The sequence below is a fragment of the Chaetodon auriga genome, chromosome 5, assembly GCF_051107435.1.
Source record: "Chaetodon auriga isolate fChaAug3 chromosome 5, fChaAug3.hap1, whole genome shotgun sequence".
NCBI lineage: Eukaryota > Metazoa > Chordata > Actinopteri > Chaetodontiformes > Chaetodontidae > Chaetodon > Chaetodon auriga.
The window spans coordinates 21,230,971-21,255,605 of record NC_135078.1 but is presented as its reverse complement, the minus strand read 5'-3'; the positions used below and the strand labels follow the sequence as shown (position 1 = coordinate 21,255,605).

The 24,635-nt window shown below is 42.7% G+C and overlaps 1 protein-coding gene across 6 annotated transcripts; it reads left to right on the top strand.

The window, feature by feature from the left end:
• The first annotated feature begins 597 nt into the window (after positions 1-597).
• Positions 598-23,990, top strand: ap1b1 (adaptor related protein complex 1 subunit beta 1). Of its 6 annotated transcripts, none has more exons than XM_076730531.1 (24): positions 598-666; positions 2,117-2,177; positions 4,204-4,309; positions 4,405-4,540; positions 5,196-5,441; positions 5,685-5,875; positions 5,982-6,203; positions 6,363-6,483; positions 6,601-6,696; positions 6,839-6,954; positions 7,971-8,136; positions 8,942-9,040; positions 10,208-10,467; positions 10,845-11,052; positions 11,257-11,277; positions 11,498-11,584; positions 12,193-12,222; positions 12,308-12,445; positions 12,536-12,681; positions 12,765-12,894; positions 15,577-15,661; positions 16,193-16,279; positions 16,853-17,007; positions 22,411-23,990. In XM_076730531.1, the coding sequence occupies exons 2-24, from the start codon at positions 2,141-2,143 to the stop codon at positions 22,483-22,485; spliced, it is 2,958 nt and encodes a 985-aa protein (XP_076586646.1). In that variant the 5' UTR covers positions 598-666; positions 2,117-2,140; the 3' UTR covers positions 22,486-23,990. The 6 variants fall into 6 exon arrangements, with proteins under 6 accessions (XP_076586646.1, XP_076586650.1, XP_076586651.1 ...); XM_076730530.1 differs by lacking the exon at positions 598-666 and adding an exon at positions 841-976; XM_076730535.1 differs by lacking the exon at positions 11,498-11,584.
• Positions 23,991-24,635: the final 645 nt, after the last annotated feature.

The window sequence follows — 24,635 nt, the reverse complement described above, 5'->3', positions numbered from 1 at the left end:
ACGACAGTCCTACCATAAATCCTACCTTTTTGAAGGTTATAGTGTTCAATTTTTAAAATGTTGATAGAGGTGTTGATTCAACTTTATGGTCATTTTAGAGGATTTAGTTTGTGGTGCTGTTAGTATTATTACATTATTCTCACAAGGCTTTTCTAATATTTAGTCTAACCTTTTTCAATGGATAGACAAAATATATATATAAAAATAATAGTGTATATTGATATTAAAAGCATGGATACACATTAGAAACACATAATTCATTTGCAGAGTTCAGACTGCATCAGCTGTGTACCAAATAAACTGGCAACTATATATATAACCAGTGTATTTGCAGAACCTGATCACTTTTGTCTTTCACTAACTGTGCTGGATAAATCTTTCAATTTTGTGAATTGAAATTATTTGAAAGTCACATTTGATATTTTGTAAACTACTCTTTATGTTGTCTGCTTTTATAGGTCAGTTGATATACTATGCGCCTAATACATCCAGTGAATGCTAATTTGAAGAAATTGTCAGCAATTTTTGAAGAGTGCTGAAAAGAAAATATTGTTGAATGAATGAAAACCGACGTTCACTGTTCGCAAACGTTATTTTGTGGAAAGACGGAAGTAAATCAAGTGGGAGGGGACGAAGGCCATCACAGCCCCTACTACGCCTGTCACGGTAAGATGTTTGTGGAGATTTTCTCTCCAAATTCATTGTGTGAGGGGTCTAATTTTAACTCCAGAAGGTACGCTAATTCGTTGAGTAACGTTCAAACCAGGCCGATAGATTAAGAGCTTAACTATCCCGGCAAAGGCTTCCTTAAGCCCGTACTTAGAAGGTCATGTCTCAGCTGTGCGAGCTAGTGAAGTGACCAGGCGCTAGCTTACACTGACAGGCACTGTGCAGCGGACAGCTAGCTTTTAGCAGCTTTTTCATTCAGCTAACCGTAACTTCTGCAAACATGCAGGAATGGGCGAATCAGTTATGCGTGAGTAATTGATGAGTAATTGACTGTAGAACTCTCAGGACTAATTTAACCAACTTTACGTTACCGTTGCATATTTTAGTTTGCCTCCGACGAAATTGTACACACTCGAGAATGCTATGCTAACGTTAACGTCATGGTAGCCTGATGCTAACCAGCTAGCGAACCTTCCCTCTACTTTTTGGCTAAGTTAGAAGCTTAACTTAAAGTCAGCTTGTGTGATGTACTCATATTGTTAGTCTGGAAGCTATTAAATCATGCAGTGTTAGTTCCGCATCAGTATAGCATGTTAGCTGTGTGAATTATCGTATGAATCAACCGTGATCAGGTGTATCATCTTGAGAGCTACGTCGTCAGTTGTGTTAACACGTCGCATTTGGTTATCTTGTAGCTAACAGCCTGTCTGATGTTGACAGCTACCTGAGGCTCAATTGATAACCAAACATTAAATTAATGAAGCGCTATAATTTGTCGACTCAGGTCATTGTTACTAATAAAAAGTTTACGTTAATTGATAGGCCTCTGCCATTAATGTTGCCTTGGTATCAAGTAACAGTTAGCTAACTGTTAACGTCGCTCTTTGCTAGCCTCATTCTGAAGTTTCGTTCAATTAACGATAAACGTAAATTAACATCATTGTCATAGGACAAAAAATGTCGTGGTCAGAAGTTTTAGAGTTAATCCTTATTTTGTTTCTCCCATGCAGAGAATGCCTTTCTTTGTAATCTGACTTTATGCTCCTTTCTTTTGGGTTAAACATCCCTTTCACTCGAACAGCATTGCTCAAATTTAATAGCAGGAAGTTGTCGTGTATAAATGGGACAAGATAGAAATTAACAACAGCAAATACATGTATTTACATGCTGCTGAAAACATTTGAAGTTGGCTCAAGATATTGTTGGCCACATAGCAGCTGATCAACAAAATTTGTGTTGAAAGGTTGACACATAATGTGTTTTCTCAGCAAAATCCATTGTTTTCCTTTCTGATAGATCACTACCATTTGTTCCTGAGAACACAGGAAGTCCTTTTATTTCCCTGTGCTTGCACTTCTACTATTTCCTGTTTCTCTTGTGATGTGTCAAGTTTCCACTCAGGAAAAGATATCACAGTCATCTTCTGCACCCTGTCTATCTTTTGCAGGAGAATCGACAATTTGGATCCAAGATGACGGACTCCAAGTACTTCACCACCACCAAGAAAGGTCTGAAAGCTCACTCTTTAATTCATAACATAAATGATTTAATGAGTTTATTCAGTGACATTCATCCATGCATTGTTTTAAGCAAGTTCTTAGTCAGGTGGTTGGTGCTGTATGATTATCTCTGCAAATGGACACTTGAACGTTTTCTTATGTTTTTAACATAGTCCAATTAATTTAAAGCTGTTCAGTGGTTTCTCAAAGATGCTTACAAAAATATGATGTAAATTTCAGTTGCTATGGAATATACTTACCCTTTACCAATACCTAATTGACCTAGCTTGACCTTGAAAATTGATCCAAAGATATTATCACCCTGCTTTGTGTCTATTTCATTACCAAGAACTGAGCAGCTCAGGTTATTGTAAATCAGATTAGACATTGAGCATTAGTCAGAGATTTAACTGTTCTGCTGTGCCTCCTGTTGTGTTTGGGTGGCTCTTCTCACACAACCCAGAACTGTGCTTGTTCTGGTGCACATGGCTAAAAAACAAAAATACAAACAGATGCTTATGAGTGATATTGTATAGACACCTTATGTTTGGTTGGATTGCTTGAGACAAAAGAGCATGTTTCTTTCATTATCTGTTTCTTTCTGTGCAGTCTGTTGTTAACATCTTGGAAGAGATTGAGTGTGATTAGCGCTTTACAATGCCTGGGAAACTCTAAGTAGGTAGACTCAAATTTAAGCCCAAAATTGACAGTTTACTTACAGCAGTATGATTTTATAGTCTAAATCTTGCCAGTTGTCACATCCGTCACTGCACTGAAGTGTAAACTAATTAATGTTAAGTCTCCTTAATTTTTGTACAAAGTAGCAAAAAATACCTCATTGTCAACCTTCGTTAGAGGTTCAAATGATGATTATTAGCAATTTCTTGGCAATAATTCAGTTTGTAATATTTTAAGGATAAAGATAAAAGACTGTATACATATTGTGCATTCAGGCAGTCACGATGCTTGGGAAATGATTGACATCTCCACTACCATAGAGATCAGCAGCGGACCTGCAAATAAACCACCTGTCGGGCACACCCACAAATTTGGCTGGGCTTTGTCTATGAAATCAGTTCATGATGTGAATAAGAATATTGTTCTGTTAATATATTATAACATTATATGTTTTATATCATGATGCAAAGGTATGCAAAATGTCATGTGATTGAATTGATATTCAGTGCTTTGAGCTCAGTGCCAAGTTTTGTTTTGAAAGTTGACAAAACACCATGTTGAATAATTGGCTAGCTCGACTCATGAGCAGTCAGGTAACATGAGTTGTGTACTCTCATTTGCTGTGTTATTGGAGCTGTGCAGTAAGTCAGCTGCTGTTCAGCTAATAATTATGCTCAGCAAACACATCCTGCTCCAGCTTCATGATGAAAGCTTTCTATCACTGGACCACTAAAAAGGCTTACAGGGTGCAGCATCTATCATACACTCTGATCAAGATGGTTGCTTGTTGCATGTGAACCTAAACCCCTGAGAAGGAATATGACCCACCAGTGTCAGAAATTGTAAAGATGTAAATGCCTCCATTCTGTATATATGAGAGGGTTTGATCAGAGATGCACTGATACCAACACTGGTATTGGATTTGATCTGATACTGACTCAAATAGCTGCATCGGGTATTGGGTCGGGTATTAGGTTTTGTTATATATATATATTTATATTTTACAAAATTAGAAAAACACTGTCAAGACAGGTGGTGCCTTATACATGAAAGAAAGATCACGGTCTCATCCACACAATGAGGCATACAATGTATTAATTAAACACTGGTATGGAATCGGTACTCATCACGGGGTGATACCCAAAGCCCAGATATTTGAATCAGGACAGAAAAAGTTGCATAGTTGCATCCCTAGTTTTGATAGATAAAGAACACATTGCACATTGTATGCCAGTGTGTTCACTTTCCAGTGTGCACGTTATGACAAGAGGGAAATGCTGCACATTGCCCTTTTTCACCTGCCTCATCACAAATGGATTGCATGATGTGCGATTCCCTTTTTCTCTTTTGTCTGCAGGTGAGATCTTTGAGCTCAAAGCAGAGCTTAACAGTGATAAGAAAGAGAAGAAGAAGGAGGCTGTGAAGAAGGTCATTGCTTCTATGACAGTTGGAAAGGATGTTAGGTGAGCCGAAGAACATTCAGACTGGAATAATGTACTGTAACATATCACCTTCCATTTTGAGTCAGCAGTCACATAACACGTTATTCCTCCTTCAGCGCTCTGTTCCCAGATGTTGTGAACTGCATGCAGACGGACAACCTGGAGCTGAAAAAGCTGGTCTACCTCTACCTGATGAACTATGCCAAGAGTCAGCCAGACATGGCTATCATGGCTGTTAACACCTTTGTAAAGGTAAAGCTTGATCTGTCATGAATTCTATTAAATGATCTGTTCATGATTTATCATTCAGGTACAGAAAACAGTGCAATTAGAGCTTGCTGGGTACTGTGCTATAAAAAGGTGACTGTCCTAGAGTTCTTAAGGCCAAAAGTTATTTTTCTCAATTTTCCTGTGAAATTGTTTTTGAAGAATTTCACCATTGGTACCAGCTTGTTGCCAGGAAGTTTCAGACTGCCCTTGTTTTATTTATTTTATTTTTTACAGGCATGTAGACTTTTTTCTCCATAGCAGGGAGGATAAATATTCTCATGCTAATTTGAATCTACACATGCATGCTGTTTTAGGCAACACTCGTCTGCACAGCTGTGTAACGTGACTTGCCATTATTTCCCGTTTGAACCTCTCTCACGTCAGTGAGGTAATTAGCAGCCCTCCGGGTGGCAGTTCAGGTTAAATACAGCCATCATTATCTGTTGAAGATTTCTTCCTTCTTCCCTTTTCTCATACTACAATAGCAGTGACACCTCAGTATATGATGATTTAATTCTTTACAAAATGCCTGTGCAAGGAAATGTTAGATGCATTTCAAAACTCTCTCATATAATTCAGCATGATATGGAAATAAATCAAAAGTTATGACTAACTCCTCTCTGAACCACCCACCTAGGACTGTGAAGACCCTAACCCTCTTATCCGGGCCCTTGCTGTTCGTACAATGGGCTGCATCCGTGTGGACAAGATCACAGAGTACCTCTGTGAGCCGCTGAGGAAATGTCTGAAGGATGAAGACCCCTACGTGAGGAAGACGGCCGCTGTGTGTGTGGCAAAGCTTCATGATATCAACGCCCAGTTGGTCGAGGACCAAGGCTTCCTGGACACCCTTAAAGACCTCATATCGGACTCCAACCCCATGGTACGACTCGCTCAGGCAGCTGAGCAGCTGGCTATTGAGCCTGCCAGATCTCTTACTAAGAGCAACACAGCTGGCTACAAGCCTCTGCTCTGCCTTTTACTGATAAGCCTTGTGCTGGCATACAAATGTTCAACATGTTGCCAGATTTGTGTTAGTTCAACGACCTCTCCTTTATATCTTGATATAGCTGGTGGCTGCTATTTTCCTGTCAGCGTTTATCTGTACTCTTGTCTTTATCTTTAGGTTGTAGCAAACGCAGTGGCTGCGCTGTCTGAGATAGCAGAGTCTCACCCAAACAGTAATCTGCTGGACCTGAACCCTCAGACCATCAACAAGCTGCTGACAGCTTTAAATGAGTGTACAGAGTGGGGACAGATATTCATTCTTGACTGCCTGGCCAATTACACACCTCGCGATGATCGTGAGTCCCAAAGGTGAGAGAAAGCACTTTATCAGCATTGCTTGTCAGTTACAGATATTCCCAGTAAACCCTGCATCATTTTTTGCTCCTTCTCTCCCAATATCATCAACATCTGTTAGCATCTGTGAGCGTGTGACCCCACGGCTCTCGCATGCAAACTCTGCAGTGGTGTTGTCAGCGGTTAAAGTTTTAATGAAGTTCATGGAAATGCTGCCCAAAGACTTGGACTACTATGGCACTCTGCTGAAGAAGCTCGCCCCTCCACTGGTCACTCTCCTCTCTGCTGAGCCTGAGCTGCAATATGTGGCCCTCAGAAACATCAACCTCATTGTACAGAGACGGTAAATGTGGGAGATTCTGTTTACTTTTCTTTATACTTTGGGCATAGCAGGACCTAATAAACTTTGCATTTAATGTCGCATGCTAGATTTAGATTTTAGATTCCTATTACTTAATTGTCTGTTGTCTTGCCACAAATAACAAGAAATGTCCTGTTTTAGCCCAGAGATCCTGAAGCACGAGATGAAGGTTTTCTTTGTGAAGTACAATGACCCAATCTATGTCAAACTGGAGAAGCTGGACATCATGATTCGCCTAGCATCTCAAGCCAACATTGCCCAGGTAACACACTCACAGCTATAATACATCACACATTGAAAACGTTGTAAAGTCGTTATCTTATTTATAGATATCGTCCACAAGATGATCTGAGTGACACGACTGCTCGTCTGCTTTTAGGTTCTGGCTGAGCTGAAGGAGTACGCCACTGAGGTGGATGTGGACTTTGTCCGTAAAGCGGTCAGAGCTATCGGCCGCTGTGCCATCAAAGTAGAGGTGGGTGGAGATGATGTCATACTGTCACCAGATGTTTTGTCGCATAGGCATATTGTATGCCTATGTTTTATATGCATTTCTCTGTGCTGTTTTGAATCTGCAGGTTTGTCATGACCGGTTTATTTTTCTCTCCATTCATTAGCAATCAGCAGAGCGCTGTGTGAGCACACTGCTCGACCTCATCCAAACCAAGGTTAATTATGTGGTGCAGGAGGCCATTGTGGTCATCAAGGACATCTTCCGCAAGTACCCCAACAAGTAGGTTCCCACTTAGGCATCAGTGTGGTCATTTACATAGGCTTTGGTAACCCAGGTCATTCAGATTGAGACATTTTTAGATGTATGATGTTGTATATCTTGTATTGTTGTCTGAATTATACTGTTTCCTCACACAAACTGCTACACACAAGCAGACAGCCTCACTGTTACACTTCACTGACCCTCTGATTATTTTCTCGTGCTCTCTAAATGGGCAGAGAGAAAGCTCATTACACAGACAAAAAGTGTTTTCAGGTTGGCGTTTTTCCCAAATGAAAATTGTCCTCGGTAACACAGAGACAGTTTGTAGTGGACAATACTTAACACCCCTCCTTGATTGCACCTGGTCAAAGGTCAGGTAGATTCGAATGGAGCGTGACATCTGCTGTGGATCCAACTGAGTGGATTCATGTGCTAGACAGAAACCTCACCCACACATCACCGAGGAGTCGTGAGTCTCCAAGGGAGCAGCTTTGCAAAGCCTCCAGCTGGGCATGGCTCAAGCCTTTAGCTGTATGAGTCACTACCCACTCAAACTTCTGCCTTTTCTATTAATTAGACATCCACTAAATCTTTCTGCTTTGGCACATCTTGTAATAAAACCATTATGTAAATGGAATTGGTCATTATCAAATATTTCATGCATATCAGAAATGCCTCAACCGCAGGAATTCATCCACTACTGCAGAAAACATTGACTAATTGAGCATCTAGCAAGTGAAAGAGCCAAAGACCAACCCAGAGCTAAAAGGACAGTGAATATTGGTTTTACATTTTTCAGGCTGCCAGAACACGCTGCTCCAGAGTAATGCTAATGTCGCTCTTTCTCTCCTGGGTGTTAAAGTAGGCAGACGTTTGCTACCATGTTTTCTAAGGCGTTGACAAGTGCTGGCTGTTTATCCGTCGGCTTGTTTTGCTGTTTATTTTTCTGTCCTTGGTGGTTACAAATACATTAATGCAGTTTTAAGCCACCTGGATTAATTTGTGATCTGATCGTTTACACTTTTTGTGTCCAGGTATGAGAGTGTGATTGCCACTCTGTGTGAAAACCTGGACTCCCTGGATGAGCCGGAGGCACGCGCCGCCATGATCTGGATTGTGGGAGAGTACGCCGAGCGCATCGACAACGCCGATGAGCTGCTGGAGAGCTTTTTGGAGGGTTTCCACGATGAAAGCACTCAGGTGTGTTAAGGAGAGAGCAGGGAGTCCATGTGAAGCCCATTTTTAATGGTGGCACCAGTAATTTGTAGTCAGTGCTGGCAGTAAGAAGCACACTTTGTTTTTTTGCTTCTGCAGTTGGAAATAATTAAAGCCTTTGGTTAGCTGCAGCAAGGCCTTGAAAGACAACATGCCACACACAAAGTACCACAGGGAGCTGGTCTTATTGAACAGACAAAATCTGTGTTAACTGTGAGAGAAATCAAAGAATCCTGAATGAGTAAAAATATATTGTTTTAGTGTGCCTAATGGGAAGACACCACAATGATGGGAACACTTTTTCTACCAGGCTCAGACCCTACACCTTTTGTAGAGAAGCCAGTCTTCGCTCTGAAGAGTGTACTGTTGTACTTTGTTGTAGGATTACATCAGGCTTTACTTGCTGAGATGGCTCACCCTTAGTCATATATTATATATGATACCATTGTCTTGGAGATTAAGTGGTTTGTGGGTAGAAAGCCATGCATTATGCATAAAATGTTCCCTTTTGTGCTGTTCTTTGCTGATTAAGCCAGTAGTTGGGCTATTTACTTTAGCAGGGTGTGGCCATGGGAAACCTAAGCCCTGAAAAGTGAAAGAAGTCTCAGCTTCGTTCATTTATTATGTGTTTACTGTGCTTCCACACAAGTCATTGTTAGAAGATCACTGTTAAGTTGCACCTTGTCACCTTATTACAATTTTAGGCAAAATTGTACTGACACTACCTGCATTTAAAAGCACTGTGTGAGCAGTTGTAAGATGTACTGCATGTGTTCACTGTGTCCTGCAGGTGCAGCTGCAGCTACTGACGGCAATTGTCAAGTTGTTCCTGAAAAAGCCTACGGAGACACAGGAGCTAGTACAGCAGGTGTTGAGCCTTGCCACACAGGTGAGAACAAAAGCATGCATGCAGTTCAGTGTGTACATTTAATGCTCCTGCCATCCTCTGTCTGCAGATATTTGACAGTCCTCACCGTGCTGCCTACTACTCTGAATGCTATCCATGTCTTCATGCTCTAGTTTGTGGAATTTGATCCCATCAGACATTGCTTTTGGCTTTTGGTCTACCAAGGAGCTCTCTAGTATTTAATCTTTTATTCATTCAAGGACACAGCAGTATTGTCATAGCAATATAGATCTGAGCCTTCCGCTTCACCCCTGTAATGACTGTAGTGGTTTGAACTTCCTCTGCAGTTACACTAATTGTGTTTTAATGGTTTTAGGTAACGAGCTGATTTTAAACAATCCGATATCATGTCAACATTTACATCAATGAAGATCCATGTATTTGCAGCATTGTGCAAATACAGAAACAAAAGCTTTAGTATCTCTGCACATGCTGCGTATTAATATTCAAAGGCATGAATAAGAATGTGCTCGTGTTTGTTTTATGTTATCAACATGGAAGGAATGAGTTTGGTGCGACTGTTTATCTTCCCATGATTTATGTACATGAAGATGACAGAATACAATAGACACCTCATTATGATGCAGTATAATACACCGACAGCAATCACCGACAGCTATTGTTCCAATAACAACTGTAGAGTTGTGTCAACACGACCTGAACATCACAAGCTTCACAAAGATGCAGTTCATTACAGGCCTTGTGTAGCTGTGACTTCCATAGATTTGTTTACAGCCACAGACTGGTACTTGTGTGTACAGCAACACTGGATGAAACGGGTGTACAAACAAACATTTTGTTCCTGCTCTTGGCAGGTTGAAAGCAGCAATGAGAAGAAAATGTGTCGCACAAGTTGAAAGAACCTTGTCACAAAATGTATTTTTACTACATACATACATTTAGTTTTTAAAACTTATTTGATTTAACTGAAACCTTGTGAACTTTCCTCATTTTCCTCTGTAATAAAAATGTCCACTGTCAGTTCCCTCATACATTAGCCAAATCGTAGCACTACCCAGGTTGCTCAGTTTTGAAATTTTGAATCCCAGCTCAGTCTCTCAGACGGAAAATAGTCGAACATTAAGTATTTATTAAACAAGCTCTATGAATAATAATCCTTCCTCCTCATACCTCCATCTGTTCCTGCAGGACTCTGATAACCCAGACCTCAGAGACCGCGGCTACATCTACTGGCGTCTGCTCTCCACAGACCCCGTGGCTGCTAAGGAGGTGGTTCTGGCCGAGAAGCCGCTGATCTCTGAGGAGACAGATCTGATTGAGCCCACACTGCTGGAGGAGCTCATCTGCCACATTGGTACTCTGGCCTCTGTCTACCACAAGCCTCCCAGTGCCTTTGTTGAGGGCAGCCGTGGTGTTCAGCACAAGAGGCTCCCTGGCAGTGCTGGATCGTGAGTCATGCACTTTTTTTTCTTTTTTTTTTAACACTGCAGGCTCAGGGGTTTGTTTACATAAGTGAACCTAGCTTTTGGACTCCGCCATTATGTTTTCCTTCAAATCTGCTGAGTGACACACTTTCCAGTAGTGTCGAGTGGTGCAGCTGTTCTTCTTTGTTCCTTCCTGCCTTTTAGGTGCAACTCATTACATCTACTAGCCGTTTTTCTCAAGATTAGATAGAGTTGTATCAGCAATTTAACGACAAATAGGGTCACAGCGTGTTTGAACATCAACAGTACTGTTTTGCAAACTACATAGTTAGCAAAATAGTGATCAAGAAAGTGACACAAAATGCATGACCTCAATTATTTATTTTTTTCGTTTCTGCTAGTGGAGAGAGTGTTGACAGCCCAGATACAGGCTCTGCTGCTGGAGTTTCTGAGGCGCCCCCTGCCGTCATCCCATCCCAGGGAGACCTCCTTGGAGATCTGCTTAATCTGGACCTGACGCCTCCTACTGCCACCGGACCACCACCAGCCCCCTCCTCTGGGATGCAGATGGGTGCTATGGACCTTCTTGGAGGTGGACTGGACAGCCTGGTAGGTCTTCTGCGCACCGCTGTTTGAGCGAAGCGGTCAGGCCCTGAGAGTCTGGTATCACACATCTGATTTCAGAAATAGGCGTAATGTTAATGGGACCTTGTGACGGTAATGTATCGTTGTGTTTTGTTAATTTTTTCTACCCTTTGGTGCCTTTTCTTTTGACCTCTGTGTGTTTTCCTTTCTTCAACGCTGCACCTGCAGATGGGGGATGAGTCTGAGCCGGTAATTACACCTAGGGAGAGGGCACAACATTGATAAAGCATGTCAGGCCATGTTAGAGGATTAATTTAATCAGTGCTGTTTTATGCATCAGTCTGACATTTTCATTCATCATTTATCATCTTTTACTATCGTGATATCTACAGTAAGCATGCTGTTGAATCCTTGAGTCCATCTCTATTCTTATCTGTGGGCTCTGCGATGTGTTTCATGTTTCAATCAGCCACCCATTCCCCTGCGGACGGACACTCCTCAGTCACCTCAGCTCTCTCATCAGTCCCCATCGCCCCCAGATTACAGCCCCACTGAGGTTGGTCCAGGGGACCACGCTGGACCAGTAATGGCCAGCACCAGCCTAGAACCCCCTCTTGTCCCCTGTTGTACCACTGTGTCCTCTGAATAGTCCTCCCCAGCAGTCATCTGTGCCTGTTTGCACTTTGTATGATATTGTTTACATTCCCACTCCAGTTACGTGAGATTTTAGGACATCTCTCCTTTGTTTTTTATCAAAATTCTGTCTGCCATACACAGTAGTTCATCGTTGTCACTGTGTGGAATCACTATATTTTTTTGCATCAACAGTTTTGTTCACTGTATCCCAACCTTTTCTTCACCACAGTAGTCACAATTAGTGAGTGGCATTTGAACGTAACCTATTGGATTTCAATAGCTACTCAGTCGGACTTGTGTGGACAGTAAAAGGTCAGTTACATAAGGGGAGAAATTCTCCTGTACTGGTGTCTCCCTCTTATTTTGTTGTTAATAGTGTAAACCCATACCTGTCATTAATCACCAAAAGACATTCCGTAGACCCTCGCACTCCTCCATCCATCCTCTTAAGACCCTCCATCATATAATTTAATGTTGCATCAGTCGATAACCTGAGAATATTCTGTGCTTCTCCCCCCTACCTCCCAGCTTGGCGGAGACCTTGGAGGAAGTCCTGCTGTAAGTAATTTTTGTTGGCCTTTGATTGTTTGATACAAGGGGACATTGTATATGTTTGGGTAACGTGTTGCTTTGTGACCCACAGATGGGGGCTGGTTTTGGTGCACCTGCAGCTGCAATGCCAGCCTCTTTCAGTGCCCCTGTGAGCGGCGGTCTGGATGACCTGTTTGATCTTGGAGGTGGAGTTGGTATGCCCATGGGAGCCTACAGCCCCCCTAAAACAGTAAGTCTCGATAAGCTGGTATGAGACATACTATAGACTGATGTAACAGCGCTGGTCGGGTCCCTAATAAAAGAGCTGATCTCTGTTCAGGTTTGGCTTCCAGCCATGAAGGCCAAGGGTCTGGAGATATCTGGCACGTTTGCCCGCCGAGCTGGGGTCATCCAAATGGAGATGACCCTCACTAATAAAGCTATGAGTGTCATGACTGATTTTGCCATCCAGTTTAACAGAAATAGGTAAGAGCACCTACCAAGCGATGCGCTCGGCTCAAATTTTCACATTTTGTGACACTTTTTTCACCCTCTGCGTTCCTCTGTAGCTTTGGTCTCGCTCCAGCTGGTCCACTCCAGGTTCTCACCCCTCTTAGCCCAAACCAGAGTATTGAAGTGGCCCTTCCCCTCAGTACCGTCGGACCTGTCATGAAGATGGAGCCTCTCAGTAACCTGCAGGTAACCTTTAGACAGTATCCATTTTCCCTGAACATTTCCCTGATGCAACTTGCCAACAGGATGATTGTCAGATGTCAAGTAGAGATGAGAAGCACAATGTGTGTGCAACGTTTTTCAGGACTGGCCTCATGAGGACAATGAGGCCTCAAGTTAGACAGCACTCTGTCAAAGGTCCATTTTAATGTAAACAGAGTTAGCAGACTTGGCTGCTTGTTAAAGGGATAGTTCAGATAATTTAAAGTGGGGCTGTATGAGGTACTTATCTATGTCACTGTATTACCAACAGTAGATGGCGGTCGGCATACCCTCAGTTTGGAGAGGCAGCAGGAGTACTGGGAGTAGGAAGCTAAGCAATGTAATGCTGTAGACAGAGGGCAGCAGCAGCAGCACCTATTTTAGTCACTGAAAAACCAGTATCAAGTGTAAGCTATATTTACAGTATTTTCACCACTTTACCTTGCCGCCAGACAGCCCTTTCCATCAGGAACTGAAGCCGTTAATATCGCTGTCTCTACAGCCGCAGTCCAAACCAGAAAAGGCTTCATGGTGGAAATATTCATGGCCCTGACTGTATCTCATCACAATAAATTTTGTCCTCAAAATATGACCATGTTTCTTATGTGTCGATTAGTAATGCATCCTCACTGTTATTCAGCTATACTGTTGAATTCCCATGTTGTGAATAAAAACGGAATTAAAACATAAAACATCCGTCAGAACAGCTGTGAGAAGTTGCAAATAAAAAGAGCGGCAGAGGCTGCCTCGTTTTTGATCAGGGTGGTTCTTTTAACTGGGCAGAATGGTGGACGGGTACTGTGTGCAGCTGGAGAGCGAAGATAAGGGCGTGGAGGGGGATGATAGAGGTGGGGGCGGTCATTAGTGGTCACACAACACATGGCTCCTTTGTTTCTCCTGGCCTTTTTACACTGCGGCCTCCAGGCCCTGCTTTGATGCGTACTGTTGTCTGTTCTGACATTTTCTCAGATATTTTATTTTGAGAGGTTCTTCATGGTTTTTGTCTCGATGGAATATAATGTCCCAGAATATTATTTTGAGTGCTCTTTTAACTGCTGATGTGTGGAGTTTTTTGATGCTGGTATACCGCCACAGTCAATAAAACCCTTTCATGACAAATCAGCACACTTTCGGGAAATGCTGCAGTAACTTTGGGCTCAAGTTTCATGGATATTTTTGCCACTTTAGGGCCTTCTGCAATGACACAGCAGTTCAGTTTTAAGACATCAAAGTGGTGACTTTGGTTCAGAAACAGACGTATACAGTATGCTTATATAGAAGTAAAGAATGGCCAAAAAGCAGTCTAGGACAGTGGTTCCCAAATGGGTGAAGGCTGAATAAATGCTCATTGTCTCGTTCAATATAAATTTATGCCATTTGCAGTGTGATACAGTGCCTCTTCTCTTCGCCCCTGAAGCTTAAGGTTAAATCAAAATATGAGGATTTCTTCTGACGTTAATGTGATGGCCTTATATCCATTATCAATTAATCTGTCAATTATTTTCTCAGTTGCATTAGCATATTTTGGCCCACCAACAGTCCAAAACTCAAGGATTTTATTTCATTTACACCACAGAAGACAAAGAAAACAGACATTCAGATATTCAAAAATGAGATGCTGGTACCAAATATTACATTTTTCCTTTTTTGTTTAAGACCTGTTTTTAACAGTTAATTTTCTGTTGATCAACTGATCAGTTAATCAACTAATCATTCCGTCTTTGGATGTGAGATAATAGCCTATTTCAGACTTATAATGCCACTCAAAATGTGGACAGTACTTGAAAAGATGCTGTCCCCACGTGCACAGAAACGTCTGACAGTTCGGGAACAACTAGTCTCTAGATGAACTCTATAAAAGAGTTCTTTTAGTTCACAGACATACAGATTGAAGCTCTGTGTAGCTTGCGTTTAACTCACCGTGTTTCTGGCAGTCCTGCATTGCACCGAGGGATAAAACACCCTCATGAATTATTCAAGAGTCCTTCTTCTGCTCTCCTCTTGCCGAGTTCACTGTCCTTCTCTCAGCACCTCGTTGGTGAGCTCTCTGATCAGTATCTCTGGCTGCTGCCTGTTACTTCAGGTGCCTTCATCATACCACAGTGTTTCAGTGCTTTGTACTTTTTGGGCCCACACATTATGAAAGGTCCCGACTGAGGAGTTGAAACTATCAAACACAGACCTGCTCTTTGGTGCTATTTTTGTTTTCTCTTATTTGTCGGTTTGTGTCTTATATTTTATTTTTGGTATTTTATTTTTAACCACTGTCCACTCTCCTAATATTTTCATCTTTATTTATATCCTCTTGTGAAGCACTTACTAGAGGCTTTTTGTAGAAATAGTTATTTTGTGTATATTTAGTTTGTATGTAATGTTAGCTGATATTCTTGAGCAAACAGAAATGCTCATGCTTACTGTGAGATACAGTATAATGGGAGGCGAGTAAAGAACATTTATGATATTGTAGGATATACAGTAGTATTACCTGTATGTATGTGTGTGTGTATTGTGAGAGACCACAGTCCTCTTTTTGAGTAAACAGCTCACCTAAACCAGCAATGCCCATCTTTGAAGGGCACTTGAAAAGTAATTACCCATATATTGCTTCTTGTTTCTCCTCCTGTCGTTCTCCTCTACCCCCCTCCGTGGATGTAATCACTCTCGCAGGTGGCTGTTAAGAACAACATTGACGTATTCTACTTCAGCTGCCAGTACCCCATCAGCATGCTGTTTGTAGAGGACGGGAAGATGGGTGAGTGTCTCTTGGCTCAATCTTTTCGCTCAAAACCCTCAAAACCTTGCTGACGTCAACGACATACACAGACGTCAGCCTTTCAGCGGGGGCACATTATGATCGTGTGAAAAAGTGTGATGTAGATGTGTGTGAGACTGTCCATCTGGCTGCGCTCGTTCACCTCTCATTCCTGCTCGGTTCCTCCTAGATTGTACAACAATACCATTTTTGCGCCTTTTTTCCGTCCCCATTTGTGTGTTTCTGTTTATTTATTCTGTGAAAACGTGTTGGTCTTTCTCCCCACGGAGGCTCCTGATGGGGCTAGCAGCAGGACTGCTGCCAGTGGCTGTAAGCTACTGCTTAGGAGTCGCAGCGGGAAACCTCATGTCTAGTGCAGAATCAAACTACTCACACAACTTTGACATTTTATTCACGGCAGTGTTTACCTTTACGTTCCCTACGCATCCCATCATTATTCTCATACTGTGTACATTTCAGTGTGTGCTCTGACTTCAGACTCATCCAGTGATTGTGTCTCCTCATCCACAGAGCGACAGGTGTTCCTCGCCACATGGAAAGACATTCCAAATGACAATGAGTCCCAGTTTCAGATCAAAGACTGCCATCTCAGCTCAGGTAATGAGGGATGAAAAGAGTGCACTATGTGGAGGACTCTACTGTGTGTACTCCGTGTCCTGCAGCTTCCCTATATGTGAAAATAGCCCAACAGAGCAGTCGTGATCTCAAATTCAAATCCTTGCTAATGAAGCAAATTGTATTTGATGAGAACTCATCAGCTACAGTCCCTATTTACGTGTGATAATTTAGTTTCACACAAGCGTGAGAGCAGCTGAACTGGAGCAGAATTCCTAATGACAGCTTAATGGAGATTTCCCCCCACAGATTAAATTTCTTCTTCATGAACAAAGAGAGAGGGTTTCACATCCTACTGGGTTGCAGCAGCGAGACAGAGGCTGAGCAGAAAAGATTATTCCGAATTAGTGACTGCATCTTTGCTGCACAGACAGCCTGGAGTGAAATTTTAGGGGATAATAAGGAAAAAAAGAAATCCTGCATGGTCTGATACATTTAATGACTGTTTAATGGCTGAATACTAAAAATGAGCAGTGGCTGGTTCAGATAGTTAAAACAGTTTAGGTTCAACAGCTGAAATGTTTCTGTATTATATTGATTATGTTCCCTCCACAGATGCAGCCTCCAACAAACTGCAGGGAAGCAACGTCTTCACCATAGCCAAGCGTACAGTGGAGGGTCAGGACATGCTGTATCAGTCCATGAAACTCACCAATGGCATCTGGGTGCTGGCTGAGCTGAGGGTGCAGGCAGGAAATCCAAACTACACGGTGAGTGCTGTAAGAGCTGGATTAGCCGAATTCATTGTTTTCACTGTTTGGAACCTTGTTTTTAGGGGCTGTAGTCACACCCACCACAATAACTGGAAAAAACACATTTTAATATGTTTGCTATTTGAGATATGTTCCATGATAAACACGAATGAGGAATCACAGAGATTACTGAACCAAATCATCCACCCAGGACTTCCTGCACGTCAGCACAAATGACTTGTTGAATTAAGTGAGTATGATGGAGTTTAGAAATTGCTGTCATCACTGCAAATTTGTCGAGACATAGCGGAGACATGACGGAGATTAATGTGCAGTAATGAGTGGTGAGTGTGCAGAAGGTGGGAGGCTGGCTGATTGTGCAGTGAATGGAGTGTGGCGCTAGTATCGGTGACTCATCTGTGTGTTTGTGTGCGTGTGTGCGCACATGTATTTGTTCGTGTTGTCCATTGTGTTGTTGCATGTCTGCTTTGTCAGCATGCCACGGTCTCGGCTCTTGACGGATTGTGTTTGTCTGAGAAATTCTGCATGACTAGTCCAGAATGATGACCTTGGTGTGACTCTCCTCCCTGCTCATCACTCAAACTGCTTTCAGATCATGTTTTTATTCATAAGGTGGCGCTGAATGTATTTTTGTTTTCTCCTGTCTATACTAGTTCATTTGTCAGTCAGCCAGCTTCGCTTATTCAGGCCTTGACCACACGAATACGGATATTTTTAAAAACAAATATTTTCCCGTACTGTCCAGACAACCTGCGTATACAGGGAACGCAAAAACGATCTCAAACGCTCAAACATGCATAACAGGCCAGTAGGTGGCAATAAAGTCTACATCAATGCTGTGTCAAACACCGGCGTTTTCCTTTGGCAATGGTAACTTAAAAACGCATTAATAACCATTCAGATATGTGTGGTCGAGGCCTAAATCTTCAGTCGTTTAAACTGGTTTAGTTCATTTTGCCAGCAGGTAGCCTTACCTGATGGAGGAGCTGTGTAAAAATAAGATTTAAGGAGTATTTCATGAGGTTAACGGACTGAATTCAAGGCTGACTGGTACTTAATGGTTATTTGTAGAGTATTTAATGAGTGTCATTTTCTAGGCGGTGTGCATTGTTGAGGTTGTCAATCTTGAAAAGTGGCATTTTTATTTCCCCTGTGCGTCCATTTACGGTGTAACCTCATTAATTCAGGAGTTTCAGTGCTGTACTCCTCCTGTCATTTTGATTTCATGTTAAGTTCAAATCGCTCCTCCGTGGGGCAGGAAAGACTCCCTCACTTTCTGCAGATGGATCATGAGTTGCTAGTGAAGAGGAGTCTAGACTTCAGGTTATCCGTGCTGTGTGTACAGTGTGTACTCTGACTCTCGTCTCTCGGAGCTGCTGGCTGCTGCGTGGTCCCTGCGCTCTCTTGGCACGGCACGTTAAAGCCAAGCTGCCGAAGCCTTTTGTCGGCAGCTATTTTTAGACGTGAAGAAGTACAGCCCTGCCACCGATGACTTCTTGGATTTTTATTGTGCTTCTGAAGATGAACATGAACACTGTTAGAATTCATTGCCATGATTGGAGACGTGTGGCATCATGGCTCATTTTCACAGTTTTAAGGTTTTTTCTTATATTTTGGAACTTGATTGGCCTCAGCTCTCCCATGATGCCTCACTACTTATAGCTGTGTCCCAGTTACACACTCTGTAGTGATTCTAGCTGGCCTTGACTCTGTTGAGCATTAACAGCAGTCTTAATAGACACTATCACCTCTCACTGCACTGCACAGTGAAAATAGGTGAGCTCACAGTTGGAAACAGTAGCACAGTTACACATCTCCCTTGCGTGTTACATCTTCGAAAAACTTTTTGCTTTCGCTTTGAACCTGCAACAGCAACAAGTTGTGAACATTGACATATCGTCAGCTTTTTCTGTGGGGATGCCACGGTGAGGAAGCGACAGTGCTACCGATCACACCGGGCATTTTACATGAAGAGATATTCGTCACTGAGACTCAGTATACTTTGATCTCCAATCGAGCTTTCGCTGCAGGGCCCATTTTGGCAACACTGTGTGTGTGTGTGTGTGTGTGTGTGTGTGTGTGTGTGTGTGTGTGTTTATAGATTAGAGGTGCTGCCTCCAAAGGCTGCCACTTTCATCTCACAAAGTTTACAGATTGCCTCATTAACGTTATCAGGTTCCCTGTTACCTTCGAAATATTTCCAATATTTTGCTTTTCGCTTTGACATTAAGTCCTCCGTCATCGTCTTGTCAGTCAAATCGCCTTACTGTCCTCAGATAGTGAAACCTGACTCCTGCTTCTCTGTGCAGCATTATCAGTCGTTCGAGTTGTGCCTCTGGCCAGCTGGTGACTGTAAGTCCAGTATTCACTCTCTTTTAGCTCTGCTTTGGTCTCCACCTTCGACCAAGGGAAATGTCTGGCTCTTTCACACCTAAATACTCCACTAGCTCCATCAGCTAGTTGCTGCCTATGCACAGGTAGTGTCCTGTGGGTTTTTAGAGGTTTTGCACTGTAAACAGCTGCCTGCTGCTGCTGAAACCGACGCTATGAGAGCAGAGAGAGCGAATCAAAACAGTGAAGCTGCTGGCTGGACAGACAAACAGTGAGCTGAAACTTGCTGTAAAGCTGAGGAGAGTGATTTGGGTGATCACTTTCTCTGCATGTTCGTCACTGTGAGCAACACCTTTCACATTGTTGCTTTGTTTTCACCTCGTCATTTAATGAATTTAAGTATGAAAATGATAATTCTAGTTTAGATTATAGTCAAAAGTCCATCAGAGCTCATGCACTCTTATAGTTTATATAGTGGAGAACCGGGACTCTTCTTTTTGACGTGAAGCATGAGGTTCACATCTGCCATCTCCTGTCCCCATGGCAACGACGTGACCAGTGATGTTGGCTGATTTTCTCCCTCCGCCTCCTGAGCTGGTAATTCTGAGGGTTTTGGTTAAAATGAATGAATGAATGAGTTTCAAAGAGATGGACACCAAAGTGCTGGCCGACACACAGATGTTGTACATCTGCCATCCCTCTGCACAAGCTTAGAGCTGTTAACTACCAACATGTATACTGTGAGACTGTATGTATTCATTTCCCTTCAGAGATTTTTGAGGTATCATTATCCCATGGCATCTTAATTAATGCTGTGTTTTTCTATACATATATGTGTCATTTTTTCAACAACATGATGAAGTACCTTGTATTTGTCAGGTGTTGAATTTACTGTATTAACCAATAACAGACACCCGTCCAGTTATTTCATCCAGAAAAAGTTTATCATTTGATTTTCCCAGAATTTACTGTATCACAATATATCAATGTAAACGTACTTATACCATGACACAGGGTTGTATACATGTCGCCTTCCTCCCTGTAGTTAACACATACAGCTGACATGCCAAAGGATAAATCTAATGACATCAGACTCATTTTTGACAACAATTGTCCAGTAAACAATGTTTAACTGAATCAAATGTTAAGATCTGTATCAGTTTATCAAACCACGATCATACATTGAACGGCCATATTTCTTTGCTCTTTTGCAGAGAAGAGAACTGCTCTGGCTTCGGGGTTTATGCAGGTTTTCCAAAGGCCAATGTGTCTCTCACTCATTAAAGAGTTTCGCTTGAAAAGAAAAACCTCCCCATCACACAAACACCATGATACTTGAGGTTCATTGTCTTGGGATGATGAAACAAAGCCAGATTAAAACTCACACCACACACACGCCTCCAGGTGATCCCACCCTCCTTCATCCCTCTTTGTTTCTTATTTTCTCGCCTCTGTACAGCTAATATACTTCCACTATTCCAGCAGCAAGCCTGAAGCTGAACACATGAATGCCGCAGTTTCTCGCTCTCTTAATAGCAGGTTCTCCACAGTGGCTAAAGCAGCTGCATTTCCTCACATCTCTTACCCCATGCTGACAGGAGAGCGGCTGCTTAAATGTTGCCAGCAGCAGCAGCAGCATGCATTAGTAAAGAGCGCTGAGTGCGCAGAGGCAACGCTGAAGGAGCCGTGCAGTATTACTGCTTTATTCTGCTGCTGCTGCTCTGTGCCATCCACCACAACACACTCCAATTATAATATTACTCTTATTTATAATCTCAAAAGAGAAAACATTAGCGTTGGCACAGTGCTGGAACTTCACTGATATTAGATCCCATTTTCAGAACTGCAAAGAAAAACATTCGAGGGCGTTAAAACAAACATGACTGAAAGCAGCACTGGGACAGAGCATTCTTGGATTTAATTTCTTATCTTCCTGCGTTGTTTGTCACTCTAAAGTAGTCGCACAGGGTCTGCATTTGCTATATTTAGCAAACTTACACTGTGATTCCCCCCCAGTGGAACAAAGGCGATTCTAAGAAATGACAGTGATGAAAGCTGAAAGAACAGCACAGTGAGTTAGAGTCAAAGCGGCTCCATGTGGACAGAGGTGGCTGCGTTGTGTACGGGCGTGTTTGTTTGCATGTGTATGTGTGTGTGTTTCTGTCAGGGCAGGAAAAATGCTTCTTTTCTTGACTTCTCCCACATCACAGACCCATTTGTCATAGACGACAAAGCACAGCTGGTTGAGATCGTGCGGCAATTAATTAGTGAAACATGCAGAATGGCAGTCTCTGGTGTTTATTAGTCAGTGTTTAGTGCAGCGTCATGGCGGTATCTGTCCTCGTACAGTTATTCCAGATCTCCAGCTGTGTTGCACTTCCTGTAAAGAGTGTGTTTTTGGGATCTGAGGAAATAACATCTGCAGGATTGTTGATGGCCGGGGGGGGGGGCTCACTTTGTGAAGCTGTATCAAAACCTAAACCCACTCCCAGCTGAGAATCACATCAAAGAGTGGAGAGGCCTCTATTCTCTCCACTGTGTTTCTCTATCTGTATTTCCGTCTGTACCTCTGTTTCTGAATTAAGACTGTTCGAGTTTGTTTTGTCTCTTTCAGTTGACGACTGCTTTTTAACTGTGCTCTCATTTTCACCCATGAGCTCATGAAACTGAAGAAACATGAACATGTTTATGAGGTTTGCCTGATGAAGACTTAGTGACGCTGTTGGCAGCTTGAAAAGTTCCTCTTCCTTTTTCCTTTGTCTGAAGTCGTCCTTCATATCAAAGATCTGAATCAAAAAAAAAATGAGTTGCTAAATCATCTTCCCTGTTCTTACTCCATCGTACTGACACTAACTTTTGGGCTACATAAATAGATGATTATTATTATTATGCTTCCCATCTCTCATAATTTTCTAACATGGTTTGTCATTAAAACACCTGCTGTGTCTCCTCATGGCAGCAGTTATGAAACCTGCTCAGTGTCGATGTGTCTGTCATAACCTTGCATGTTAACAGACCAGCTTACGAGTGAAGTCATAGCGAACCCTCCTCCACTCTCCTCTCTCGCAGGTCTCTCTGAAGTGCAGAGCTCCGGAGGTTTCACAGTGTGTGTTCCAGAGCTACGAGGCGATGCTGAAGAACTGAAAAACACCCGATGTCGACCCATCCGCTGCCCTTGCAGGCTCCCGGCACCTCCTCCTGCTCTCCCTCATCTGGCCCATGAACCATATCATAACTTCACGCCGTGCAGGAGCCACTTCCTGCTGAGTTGGGCCTGGAGGCTGTGCTCTGTATGTCATTGGGCTGTTTTAATTAGGGTGGTTAATAATGATTTTTGTCCCATTTTGATCCTCCTTTCCCCCCAAGACTGCAGACATTTCTGGTTCACTGTCTTTGTTGTGTCCCCTCTTTGTTTTGTTAGTTCCCACAGTTTCAGGACATAACCTCATGGTAGATTTTCTGAATGAACGCCCTGAGCAGCAGATCCTCCTCTCGTCCCCACGAGGCCATCCCTCTGATGACCTTCATTCTTTTGGAGACAGACGGCTGTATGACTTACATTCCCATGACTGTTTCCTCTGCATGAGGCTTTTTAATCATAATCTAGCCCCATTTCTCTGCAAATTGAAGTCTATTTTTAGCATCTGCCATCAGCAGGTGAATCATCACCGTCGGCGTATTTATTTAGGGTACTTTCGATTAAAATGCAGCAGAAAGAGGCTTTAACTCTCCCTCCGCCTGTGCGAAGTTGAAGGTGGCTGTCCGGGCCGTAGAAGAGACACATAAATACTTACAAACTACATTATTGTTGTCTTTGTCTTTTTGTAGTTTTCTGTAGCGTCTGCGGTCAGCAGTGGGATCGGATCCTCTGCTGCCCCTGAAAGCAGAATGTCTGACGTGTGCTTGGAAACTGTTTGTTGGTGTTTGTTTCTTTTAATTCATAATCATTGTGTGGACATGTTACAGACTAGCAGCAGTTGTCCGCTGCCTGCTGTCTTACTTAGTCATTCCATGGTTTAATTTGTGTTTGTGGTCTTGTTAGCGTACGTGCTGCAAACTGGCAGAGAGCCGCAGGTGTTGAGGATTTTGTATTAGCTGCTTCCCCTCTGCATCGGTGACAGCCACTCGGGGTCTCTCTGCCACTTTGTTCTCTCTGGATCCTCACAGCAGCTTTTGGAGTACCGTGGCTACCTGAGACGAAGGCTCAGGTGAGAGATCTCAAAACTTATGATGTCATGGTTTGTAACACTTATGAGTAATAAGTGCACATGCAGGTGACACAGTGTCTTAGCTGGAGAAGGAGCAGCTACAACAGCATCCAGTCTGCCTGAATTACCTGCAGTCTCTACATTAATTGGATCCTTATTCTGAGTCATTACACTGAAGCCCTCTTTATCGGCTCTGCGGGACGTATGCACATCTGCTAACGCCTTGTAAAGATTACAACAGAGGTGGCTGCGTATTCTGTGTGTGTGTGTGTGTGTGTGTGCGTGCGTGTGTGTGTGCGTCTTTGTGTGTGGTGACGGCTGATTCACAGAAATGCTGTAAAAAATTAATCAAATATTTAGTCAGATGCTTTTGATTGACATGATTTTGTTCATTGTGTGTACATCATTTCAAAAAGGACTATTAAAGTCTTTATGAATTGACATGTTCCGTCTTTTCTTCAGGAGTCAACACTAGCAGACGATCATTTTCACTGTCAATTCATCTGTAGATTATTTTCTTGATTGATCGATTAATTGTTTGGTCTGTTAAATGTCAGAAAACGGTGATCAGCGTCTCCCAAAGACCAGAGACTACTTCTGCCTGTGCCAGAGTCCCACTGTCACAGGATGCAAAACGTTATCTCAGTTTTATTTGCTCGGCAAAGTTCACATTCCTGAAATCCCTGGAAGCCAGCGTGTGTTGTTTTCACACATCATGCTTTCTAATCATTGATGACCTTTGGGGCGTTGATGTCTCCTCGTATGAAGAGCTCAGCTCTGCTCACCAGGCAGCCCTCACAGCTTTGCATACGAAGGCTCTCAGCGTTGTTCAACCTCGAGCCATGTTTGAAGTCTGAGGTTTATCCACAGCTGAGTGCATCTTTGAGGTGGAGCAGCTCCTCTGAAGCGGTGACAGGGTTTTTTTTTTTTTTTTAAGTCGGAGCTACTTGAGAAGGCTTAACCTGGATTTCAACCGCATCACCTAATAGGGAAGACAAACACCTCTCGTCTCAGATCTGTTTCTCTGTGAACGATAAAGGTCAGCTGCAGACTTACTGACCAGAGAGGACTCAGCAGTCCAGAACT